This window comes from Microtus pennsylvanicus, chromosome 2 (assembly GCF_037038515.1).
Source record: "Microtus pennsylvanicus isolate mMicPen1 chromosome 2, mMicPen1.hap1, whole genome shotgun sequence".
NCBI classification, from domain to species: domain Eukaryota; kingdom Metazoa; phylum Chordata; class Mammalia; order Rodentia; family Cricetidae; genus Microtus; species Microtus pennsylvanicus.
In genome coordinates this window covers 123,786,774-123,799,010 of record NC_134580.1, presented here as the reverse complement: position 1 = coordinate 123,799,010, position 12,237 = coordinate 123,786,774, and the positions used below count along the sequence as shown (strand labels likewise).

At 40.4% G+C, this 12,237-nt stretch overlaps 1 protein-coding gene across 2 annotated transcripts in view; it reads right to left on the bottom strand.

Moving 5' to 3' along the window:
- The window catches only part of Kiz (kizuna centrosomal protein), an 88,992-nt gene that overhangs the window by 59,910 nt on the left and 16,845 nt on the right, over positions 1–12,237 (bottom strand). For both annotated transcript variants that reach the window (XM_075962386.1, XM_075962387.1), the window contains one exon: positions 715–1,360. In XM_075962386.1, coding sequence (XP_075818501.1) covers positions 715–1,360 — 646 coding nt within the window. The remainder of the gene's footprint in view (positions 1–714; positions 1,361–12,237) is intronic.

The window sequence follows — 12,237 nt, the reverse complement described above, 5'->3', positions numbered from 1 at the left end:
GAAACAAAACAAAAGCAACAAACATGTAGAAGCACAGGTCTAGGAGACAGCTCAGCGAAGTGCTTGCCTCAGAGGCATGAAGCCATGAGTTCACCCTGGATGCACATACAGATGCAGGCTGGAGCGGAGCGCTTATAATCCCAATGCTGGGGAGGCAGAGACAGGGCATTCTTGTGGTCCACTGGCTGGTCAGTCTAGACAAACTGGTGAAATCTAGGCCAATGAGCAGCCTTCAAAGGAAGTAGGTAGCCTTTCTAAAGTTGACAGCCAGGCTTGTCCTTTGGCCTCCCTCCATATGCACACACATGTATATCCTCCACAAGATAAATATGCTCATATGCACACATACAAATGCATTAAAATACAGCAGCAATTCACAATTAGAGTATTGAAATCTTTCAAAATTGTGTTTCTTTTTTAAAAAATGTATAAATTTAGTGGTGCTAAGGCTCAAACAAACTCAGGGCCTCCTATATTGTAAGTACATATCTACCATTGAACTGAACATCCTCAACCCTCAAAAATATTTTAAGCATATGCCTTTAAAAATTCATATTTTGAACCATTTCTTTGAATATATTTAAGAAATCATTAGAATGAAACTCATTGACAAAGTCATTTCTTTGTTTTTAGACAAAGAGATAAAATTATAGATCATAACCAGAAAAGGGAGGCACTAAGAAAACTCAGCAAACAAACAGACTCTCATCTCACCTGAGAAACCATCCCAAGCGGAATGCTTCTCTCCAGCCCACTTATTTGCAGATGCACGGTGTTCTGAAACTGATAGCGTGGGGCCCAGCGGGCTAGCTCTTTCTTCTCCGACTTCAATATGTTCTTGTGTCAGTATTTCTCCATTTGATCCCTCTGATCTGCTGGAACTGTCACACTTTAAATCAGTGGTTCTGTTCTCTGGACTTAATCTTTCCTGTACCGAGGCATGGAGCTCAGCAGACTTCTTGCCTTCAGATAAATTACCCTTGCTGGGACGTGTGCTGCTCCCTATCTCCAAGCAATGAGTTTGTTCTTTCTCAGACAATACACAGCTTGTGACTGGCGTTTTCTCACCGATCTGAAGAGATGTCGTTCCATCTATTTTGTCAGACTTACTTGAGCACTGTGTGTCACTATTAGTTTGTACTACACAGCTGTCTGTCACACAGCTGCTCTGGGCTGTCTGTTGGTGTGAATGTGGGTCAGGAATTGAAAAGTTCTTTGTGGGTTGCTTAGATTTCTGCTCTGTACTGAAATTGTCCATGCTTGAGATGGCTGACATCTGGCGGCCCATAAAGATTGTTGCTGGTTGATACAATCCTCTTGACATGGCTGTCCTTGAGTTAATTCCTGCCTGTACTGCACCCTGCAAAAAGAGATGTGAGTTAAACACATTGCATATGAACAATGAAGCAGAAAGAAAAGGAGGTAAAGGAAGCATAACTATAGAATTCAACACCTACCACCAACAAAACATGTCTTCCCACTTAATGAGTTGGCAAACTCTACTACAGTCCAGATTATTATTGTAATAATAATGTCACTGTACAAAGTAACTATTGCCAAAAAACTATAGAACTCATTTCTAAAAATGAAATGCATGCATTTAATCCAGCTGAAGTACATGGCTCAAATAAAACAAAATTAGTACATTTTAGGTTATGTGTCTTTTACCTCAGTGACATTCCCTGGAAAGTGCTGAGTTATAAAAGCCCTCTACCCAGAGCTCATTTAGCATTGCTATAAAGGAACCTGACCAAAGACCAAAGAGGGGGAAAAAAAACAAGGAAATACATAGGGCAGACAATGAACAATGAACAGATTCAACTCTATTTCTACTGCTTTATATAAAATAAAAACTTCCAGTGGTGACCTTCATAACGGCATTAAAGCACAGGATAGTAATAATCTGTAATCAAATTAACATCAAAACTTCCTGAACATCTTTAAGGAACTTTTAAGTAATTTAAATTTACTAGCATGTTTATAGGAAATCTGAGCCTGTCCTTTGAAGCGTAGAGAAAAGGAGAGAAGACAGAAAGAAGCAAAGCTGAGCAGAGAACCAGCTTGTACAGGGGTGCTGGTGCCAAGCAGAACTAAAAGTAACAAGCGTGAAGCCTTCTAGAAGCTAAGTGCTTTTCTTCCCAGAGGACCAGAGCACGGCCACAGTCAAGAGTGCTCACTTCCCAGAGCCTTACACTGTGGATGGGGAAATGCAAAATGTATCTACACCCTTCCTCTGCAGAAGGAAATACCAACATCCAAATTGCAGGACAAGAAATGTCAGAAACAACAGAATCCAGGCCGTATTTCTCTTCAAACATTGTCTCTTCTAATCCTGGAATAACAGAACAAAAACCACAACCCACCCCCAACTCTGAGGTCAACAAATCAAGGACACCAGAGAAAGGCAAGGAGATAGAGCACTTACGCAGTCTCTGCCCTGCAACAGCTGACAACCCAGCAAAGCTCTTCAGCTCTCTGGGAGTTAATCAGCCTTCTAGGAATCTGGGGAGCATTTACTTAAGAGAACCAGTCAGATCTTGAAAAGAACTGTAAGCTTCTGAGCTGCCAGGTGATGGCCAAGTTAACAACCTGTAGTTACAGGGAAACCCAGACACCAGAAGAGGAATGGGGTGGGGGGTGGGGACAAAATTCTTTCAAGGGCCCCATTTCCAGACAACAGTCATCATTGGACTATCTGGTATCTCCTTGGGGGACTCCACACAAAAGACTATTTTGAACTAGCTTTGAGCCGACAAATAGCCTTTTTCCCAAGCCCAGTTTGCTGAAAATAATCAGAAGCAGTTCAATGTGGAAGCTGCCTAAGGCGTAGACAGCACTTGGAACAAACAAAAGGCTACATACATTTTAAAGAGAAAGCTGGTCAAAGAGCTGCCTGGGGTGGCAGACTCTGGAAGGTTCCAGTATACTCTTGGGAATCTGGATGACCACCTGCAGGCCCTGGGCTGTGGGAATGTTCAAGTAACAGGAAGTAAATGCCTGAGCTCTCACCTGAAGCTCACTTTGAGGCTCCAAGCAAGAAGTGACGGCCAGCTGGGCGGTGGTGGCACACGCCTTTAATCCCAGCACTCGGGAGGCAGAGGCAGGAGGATTTCTATGAGTTCGAGACCAGCCTGGTCTACAGAGCTAGTTCCAGGACAGGCTCCAAAGCCACAGAGAAACCCTGTCTCGAAAAACCAAAAAAAAAAAAAAAAAAAAAAAAGAAGTGAAGGCCAAGGTGTAGCCCAATGTACTTAGAACCTATAAGCAAAGACAGTGAGACTCCTAGTCTAATGAAAGCTGATGGTTATTAACTAAATTTAATAGAAATCTCAGAGACCACACATAAAAAAATAAATCACAAAATGGCTAAACAAACAGAAATTAACACAATTTCTGAGGGTAGAGTTCTCAAAATGGCCACATTTAATTACTAAAAATTAAAAGAAGTAATAAACTTTATTTCACATAGACAGTGAGCATATATAACCAGCAAAAACAATCTCTGAGCAAGTCCAGGTATTAAACTGACTAAAGCTATTAAATTAAGTATGATTAGCTAAATAAGTTAAACAGTTAAAAAAAAATCTTGTCCAAAGAACTAGAGTAATCCAACACACAGAGGCTAACTCCTCAGGCACCCAGATGAATGACTTTGAAGCCAGTAGGTGCATTTATAGAGAGCTCTCAAAAGTGGGAGGGGCAGGAGAGGGAGGAAAGGAGAGAAAGACGAGGGAGGAAAGGGAGGAAAGGGGAGAGAGATTTTAAATACAAGAATAATGTCCAAATAGAGAATATTATAAAGATAAATAAATTATAGGACTGAAGCCAAGCACACCTATAATCTCAGAAGTTCGGAGGTAGAGGCAGGAGAGTAAGTAGTTCAAGGCCAGTCTTGCTACACAGAGAATTCAAAGTCAGCCTGAGATACATGAGATACTATCACAAAAGAATTAACAGAAAGTACAGGTCTACAATCCCAGTACTCTGGCAGAGACAGGCAGATCCTTATGAGTTCGAGGACCATCTGGTCCACACGGATAATTCCAGACCAGCCAGGCCTACACAGTGAGATTTTGTCTCAAAACAAATCGTAGGACTAGAGGTCATGCCAAGGATGAGTAAAACCTAGGTCTAAACCATAGCGCAAGAGACATAAATGGTTAAAAAGGCCCAAGTGGGAATTCTTCAGTTGAAAACAACCATTATTAGAACGAAGGGCTTAGCAGCAGAAATAGACAGAAGAATGAATTGGCAATGCCGAGATGGATACACTGGGACAGTGCAATCTGAGGGAAGAAAGAATGAAGAAAACTATTAGCTTCAGAGTACCTCTTACTATAGCAAATGCATTCAAGTCCCAGATTAAAGGAAAGGGACAGAAAAAGGCTATGGGGGGGGGGTAATCTTTATAACTGGAATAAGCAAATGTCAAGGGTACCAGAAAATTAAAAATAAGTCAAAGGGTATTATTCTCTACAGTCCCTAAGCTTAACTTGTATAGAAACTCTGTCAAAAAGGTTTATTTTTGAGTCATGATTTGAATCTGGGACACAAATCCACACCAGTGATACTAATTAATGGAAAATGGTAGTTACCACAAATCAGGCTAGCCCACCAAAAATCAAAGTGACGTTTTCGTTGAAAACAGACCATTTCTGAATCTGTATTAGTACTTGACTACAAAAACAAACCTGAACTAATACCTGAGCTGTCTTCTCACTCGCATATATATATATCTTACAGCTTCAGCCATCAGATGTGGAAATCTCAAATAGCCTTTGGGGTTAAGTGTGCACAACCATTGCACAGATGGTCAAAGGGGTCTGGGAATCTTTGTTCGTTGGTAATGCAAACTACAGTTAATGGTGATCCTTCCATGCACCTAGAATAAGCTCTAAAGGGAACTATAAAATCTGAAAACTAGAAGATACCAGGATAAGGACAGAGCAAGCCCCACCGCTGCACTAGAACACACCTCTAGACTTCAGAAAGAGCACAACAGCCAAAATCAGTCACTGCTCTCCTTACTCACAGAAACAAACAATACGTTTTCCTCTGAAAGTCTTGTCAATGCTTGCCTTTTACTGTTAAAAAAAAATTAGCCCGCCCTCATGATGGGGTCATCATAGTATTTTTTGTTTTGTTTTTTGTTTTCCAAATACATGCTATACATATGCACTCAGAATCACTGACTGCCTTTTCTTTGTCTTTGTTTCCCTGAATGAATAGGTGTTGGAGCATCTTGGATGTTTTCTTTTACAATGGACACAGGCTGTTTAAAAACATAACAATCCCATTATCTTTATCATCATTCATTTCAACCACTTCTGATTTTCTGCCCTTCCAAAAAATGCTATATAGACTGAAGTGGGGCCCTGGCTGGCCCCAGGCTTCTCTGGAATGTTCGGAGTGCCCCATGAAGCTCTTTTCTCTCTTCTGTAAGCCTAAACCCTCCTTCTTCATATAAGGTAAAGCAGATGGGGAAAACTATAATGAATTCTTTCTTCAGTTAATCTCTTCTGGAGTAACTTTTGTTTCCTTTTAAATCACTCTTCTATCTTTTGCCCACATTTCCAATTCCAATTATCCCATTTCACTGTTGGATATGATGGCTAAGGAAATGGAGCATTCTACTCTTCAAAAAGCTTTACATGTCCTTTTTCTGTTGGCATGAAACAACACAGCTGAAGTCTTTCACCAAAATGGTAGCATTCATTATTTCCACAACCATCTTGGCAACATCCTCATTCTCAAACTCCACGAAGGCATAGCTGCAGCTACTTCCAAATCCTTTTACTTCTGGACAGTCTGAATCTTAGAATAGTGCCAAACTGGGAGAAGCAAGCATGGATTTGGCTTTTAAAAAATGCTGGAGGTAGGTGGCCCCAAAGATTGCTCCAGAAATGGGGAGGGGCTAATGTGTATATATGTACATGCTTGTGCATGTAGTATGCATGGAGGCCAGAAGTCAATGTCAGCTGTCTTCCTCTGCTTCTTCTTATTTTTTGAGACAAGGTCTGTCTGAACCTGGAGCTGTCTGGCCAGCAAACCCCAGGAAGCTTCACTGTCTTTGCTTCATTAGTGTTGAGATTACACATGTGTATCACTGTGATGGCTTTTTTTACATTAGATGCCGAGAGCTGAACTCATGCCCTGATGTTTGCCACCACCTCGTGTTACTACACAGATTATTAGAAATGGGTTAATCAAGATGTGAGAATTAGCCAGTAAGAGGCTATAGCTAATGGGCCAAGCAGTGTTTGAATGAATACAATTTGTGTGTTGTTATTTCAGGTGTTAAGCTAACCATGTGGGAACCGGGCGGGACGAAAAGTAGGCCTGCCCGCAGCTCCTTACTACAAATGGTGCCCAGACGTGGATAACTGCATACAAAGAAAACCTGAGAAAGCTTGGGAAAGAATAGAGTAAAGCATGTTTCCTTGGTAGCAGCAATTTCTCGGGTCTGCTCTGCTTGCTAGAGGCAAGCAAGCACTCTCATCTAAGACAGGCTTCCTGACTCAGCTTTAGCTGCAAAACCCTGCAGCTCTTTTAAGAGGTCCTGCCACGAAACATTTAAACAGTGTTGATGAAAAGCTGAACGCATGCTTTTCGGTTTTCAGCCGTAGCAGGAAAAAAGCTGTGCCATTTTAAAAATGTCGGTTTTCTGGGCCGTCCTGCCAGGGCAAACTCTGACTTTTTCAGGCAGGAAGTCCAACTAAGTGTGGTCTGTAAGCAGAATGCTGCAGCTTGCTTGCTGGCAAGGACCTTGAAACTCCATAGAGTTGTGGCGATAAACAAAGCTATAGCTGGTACCTCCACCATGAGGTCGGAAAGCTAAGGAATGGGCTGGATCCAGCCGTCAAAACCACGGCTTTAATCCTCTCCATAAAGACTCATGTGGTCAGAAAAAGAGAGATATACAGTAAAGAGAGATTCAAAGTTGAAGAAAACCTCTAAATGGTTTACAGTGTGTTAAAAATATATGTAGGCTAAAGGTTAAAGTTCTTAAAGTAAAAAAAAAAGAGAGAGAGAGTAGTTTGGTGTGGTGGCACACACCTTTAATCCCAACACTTGGGAGGCAGAGGTAGATTGACCTCTGTGACTTCAAGGTGTGGCAGAACACACCTTTAATCCCAATGCCTGGGAGGCAGAGACAGGCGGATCTCTTAGAGTTCAAAGACAGCTTGGTCTACAGAGTTATTCCAGGACAAAGATATTCAGAGAACCTGTCTCAAAAAATAAAAGTAAAAATAAACAAAATAAAGGTTAAAATAAGGCCGCACAATGACAGAAAATACACAGAGAATCTTGATACTGTATGCTATTATGCTCTCTTTGAATTGTTTGAATGCTGAGGAAGGAGCAACAGCTGCTAAAAGATATTTGTTTATAAATGCTGCTGAACTAATCCAAGATAGATATTTTGAAAATACCTTGACTTTAAAATTTGGATCTAAGGTTATAATGCTTTGGAAAAGTTCTTCTTTTGTTTTCACAAAGGATGAGACCCTGTGGATTGCTTCTATCCCAATATGGTATGATAGACCACGCCCTCCTGAAAGGTTGCTGTGAACACCCTCAAAAAAATTACTTCACTCAACTGCTGATTCAGATGAATCTTAGCACACAGGTTATACCATGAAAGACCTAGATTACAACGTCCCCATTCAGCACAAAGCAGTTTGGAGAGAAAAAAACTGTGCCCATATTCCCAAATATTGTTTATAAATGTTCTTTTACATTTAAAGGGGGAAATGATATAGATATGAATAATTTACATTGGTATAAATTTTACTCTATTGATATAAATTTAAGGTCAATATTGTTATATGTATTTCTGATCTTGACTAAGGTATTGTGATTGTATAGTTCATTTAAAAATGTAATGTATAATTAGGAAATATAGGTTGATAATGCATAATCATCAATAATAGTAAAGCTTGTAGTCATGTTAGATTTTCTAGATATATAGAGATATATTTCAGTTAGATAGACATTCTTCAGATCTTTCAAAGACTGCACAATATGGCATTTAATGTTTTAATGACTTAGGGCTTTTCATGACAATGAGACATGTCTGCTCCTGGCAGCACCAATCTACTTCAAGAGGAAGATGGGCATCGAAGAGGCTGTTTATGGAGTTGGTTAGCCATTTGGGCAAGAAACTGCTCTTGCCTGGACTGATGTATTAACTGGACACAAAGAATCCACAGAGAGAGAACTGCTGAACTTGCCTAAGGGTGAGATGGTCTTTCGGGGTTCTTGATTCATGAAAGAGTCTGCGAGACATTCTGCAGGACACAGCAGAAAGTGACTGAACTGTCTTTGAAATTTCCTGCTTCATGGAAGAGTCTTCTGGATACTGTGGGCCTGTAGGCCTAAGATGGATGCCCCAATGGTACAGAGGAACTTTGGGTGACTGTCCAGGCAGCAAGATGTCTCCGTCATTTCTAGAGTTTGGAAGTTGTTTATTTTTTGTTTAATTAGGCAATATTATATCCTTTTGGAGTCTTTGATGGAGTTGAAGAATAGACAGAGAGTTATAGTTGTTTTCCTTTGTTATGATAAAAGATAAAGTAGATATAAATATTGTAACTGTAATTCTTACTTGATAACTGTTTTGTTATATGTAATTTTGCTATGTTAAAGTTAAAGCCTTCTTTTTTGTTTAAACAGAAAAAGGGGAATGATGTAGGAGGGTCTTGTGTTTTGTGTTGATTTCATTGGTTAATAAAGAAACTGGCTTGGCCATTTGATAGGCCAGCCCTTAGGTGGGTGGAGTAGACAGAACAGAATGCTGGGAGGAAGAAGGCAGTGGGAGAGATGCAATGAAGCTCCAACCCAAGATGGATGTAGGCTAGAATCTTCGCGGTAAGACACCTCCTCGTGGTGCTACACAGATTATTAGAAATGGGTTAATCAAGATGTCAGAGTTAGTCAATAAGAGGCTAGAACTAACAGGCCAGGCAGTGTTTAAAAGAATACAATATGTGTGTTGTTATTTCGGGTATAAGCTAGCTGTGCGGGAGCTGGGAGGGATGAAAACCAGGCCTGCTTGCTCATCACTACACAGACTGGCTACTAACCCAGCAAACAGAGGACACAGCAGTTCTCATGATCTCTCTCTTTTTTGTTCTAAGCAAAAACCAAAGCCACAAAGTAAAGGGCCAGGTATAGATCTCAGATGGAAAAGTCATAGGGCAAAGACCAAATGAAGTGCATCTGAGTTACTCCCCCAGTAGTTCTCAGATCTCTCGGATTGACTAAAAGAAAGCAAACGATCCCCACTGAACAAAACTTAGAGAAGGAAACGCCAGGAACAAGTTAAGATGCTCATCAAACAAACAAGGGAAAGCAGCACATAATGGGAGCTTACAGTCATGCTTCAGACCCACAGGAAGTGGACACGATGCCCTGTTAACAGAGGTTTGCTTCTGGCAAGGAGAAGCAACAGCTCATGACAGGAAGTAGTTCAGTGCTCTCTGATTCTGCCAGGTGTGACCAGAGTTCCCAGACTACTGAATTCTGAGTTCTCTGAAAAGTTGAGCAATATACTTACGAATGAGAACATTAGGTTTTAGGGGCCTGTAGCTAGTCAGGAGTTATGATCAGACGGCCCTAACTACACATAAAAAAATGAAGTGGGACAACACTCACTAAAATCCCATACAGGCAACTCTAGAGGATCCATCAAGATTCAAGAAGTTTGGGGCTGGAGAGATGGCTCAGCGGTTAAGAGCATTGTCTGCTCTTCCAAAGGTCCTGAGTTCAATTCCCAGCAACCACATGGTGGCTCACAACCATCTATCTGTAAAGAAGTCTGGTGCCCTCTTCTGGCCTGCAGATATGCACACAGACAGAATATTGTATACATAATAAATAAATATTTTTTAAAAAAGATTCACAAAGTTCCTAAGTCTTCAGTTTGGTTTCTTCACTGGCTAGTTGTCACTGCTTGTTTATATGAAGTGATGTGTGGAAGTGCATGTATGCAAACTTACAGAAAAGTTGCAAGAATCACAGAAAAAAGTAGCTTAACACTCTTTAGCAAGATGGATCAAGTGTTTGCATTTTTCCCATTTCTTTGCCATTCTTCTCTGTTCTATACATGTGCCTGCAATACATTTACTTATATATGTAGACTAGTTCTGTATGTTTCCTAAGCTCAGGGCACTACATTCTTTGTCCCAGTGGTGAGCTTCATTACTATAATCAGAAAATTTAATGAGGATATAATTTTGTTCTCTATTCTGTAGTTCACAGTTTTTGTCAATTGCCCAAATAATGCCCTTTATAGCTAGTTACCTTTGTTCTAGGTTTAAGATTCAATTTAGGTTTGTTTTTCCTGAGTCCCCCTAATCTGCAGCAGATGGTTAGGCATTCTTTCTCATTCTTGACCTTGGCAGTTTTTAAGAACACAGGTTATCTGCCTGCACATGTTGTCTCTCAATGTATTTCACTGATGTTTCCTTAAGATTGCACTCATATTATTCATTTATGGTAGTATAATCACAAAAGAGTGTTTCCACTTTGTAAGGAGTAAGAAGAATGAGAGAAAGAAGAGAGACAGAGACAGAAAGGTTGATTGATGCCTAATTTTCTTCTAGTAAACAAAGTAATTAGAAAATAAACCCAACAGAAAAAAAAGAACACCACACAAGTGTAGTAGCATTTCACTTGTATTTTAATAAATAAAACTTGCCTGAGGATCAGAAAAGTAAATATTGGCCAGCCTTCTAGACCAGGCAGCAATACAAACACCTTTAATCCCAGCAGATACACTAGTTTGCCAGGTGATAGTGGTACACACCTTTAATCCCAGAACTAAAGAGGATTATAAGACGGGAGAAGACAGCTCTTGGGTACAGTCTCATTCTGAGATTCCTGGAGGCAGGATTGTCATTTTCGAACTGAGGTGGAGCTAAGAGCCAATGGCTGGCTGTTTTACTTTTCGGATCTTCAAGCTGAACCCCAATTTCTCTCTCTGAGTTTTTATTAATCATATTTCACACAAGTTCATGTATAGATCATTTATAACCAAGAAAAGTTGGGAGCAACCTATACATACAAAGTCAGGACTTTGCTTGGCAGCTTTTTCATTTGTTATCACTAGATTCTAAGACACATATTTCTTTTCTTTTAAAAATAATCTTCAAAACAGGAAAAACTGTAAGTTCTGAGTCTTCTCAGAGCAGTTTCTGAGTCAGGGAGAACTCCCAGTTCTTCATTATTGTTGGTACTGCATCAGAATAAGGACTTCAAAGGCTTATAAGAGGCAGACATACTGTCAAAAGAAGGCACATTTGTTCAGTATTTAAGAATCTGATATAAAGACTAGCTTGTCTGTGCCCTTCTACTGCTGTGTAGCTATGACCTGGCAGTAGATCCATCCTCTCAGGTTTTTGCTTTGTTCTTCCTTTTCCTGCACTATCCACCTTCCACTTCTTAAAATTTCGGGGAACTAAGGAGAGTAAGAGCGAAGCAAATGAACACGGCTGAACATACTTACTGGTGATCAGAAGTCTCACTAACAGTTATTTTTACTGAGGGGGAGAAAGGAACCTGTGTACAGATATCAACAAGTTTAGAACTGACGGACATAGGAACTACAGTTTCAAAGTAGATAAGTCTTGGTCCTTACTCTACTTTAAACAATGCTGCATTCATATTTTAAAAACTGATAGGAACATTTTAATTTTTCTAAGTGATTTTTTCCCCCTACAGCCAGGGGATGAGAAGCAGAAAGCTGAAGGAGAAAAGAAAAGGAGCTGTCAGAGCAAGCATTCAGTTACATGAAGAATGGCTTTGCTAGTGATGTATTATTTTACTGAGTATTAGCAGGGTTGAGATTTGCAGAGGACCCTAAAATGACAAAGAAAAAAAAAGCAGCAATGTATGTTTTCCTCTGGCACTCCCCTTGTGCCATGTCATGGGTGAAAGAAACCATTTCCTATAAAATGTATGTGTCTTTGCTAAACCAGCTCCCGCTTCTCTTGTCCTCCCCGTTCGCTGTTTCACCTTCCCCTCACTCCACTCCTGTATCTATGTGCATGAGTTTTCCACTTGTAAGAGCCTCTGCACCATAACATGCTTTCCCATCATCCCACCATAGACGGCGAACAAAGGAAGAGAACTGTCTAGCACAAAGTTCCCATCAAAGGTGTTTGGACTACGGGGAAAAGGCTCCTTCATGACTTGCCCTTTCCCACCATTTTTTTAAGCAAATTATTTTATATG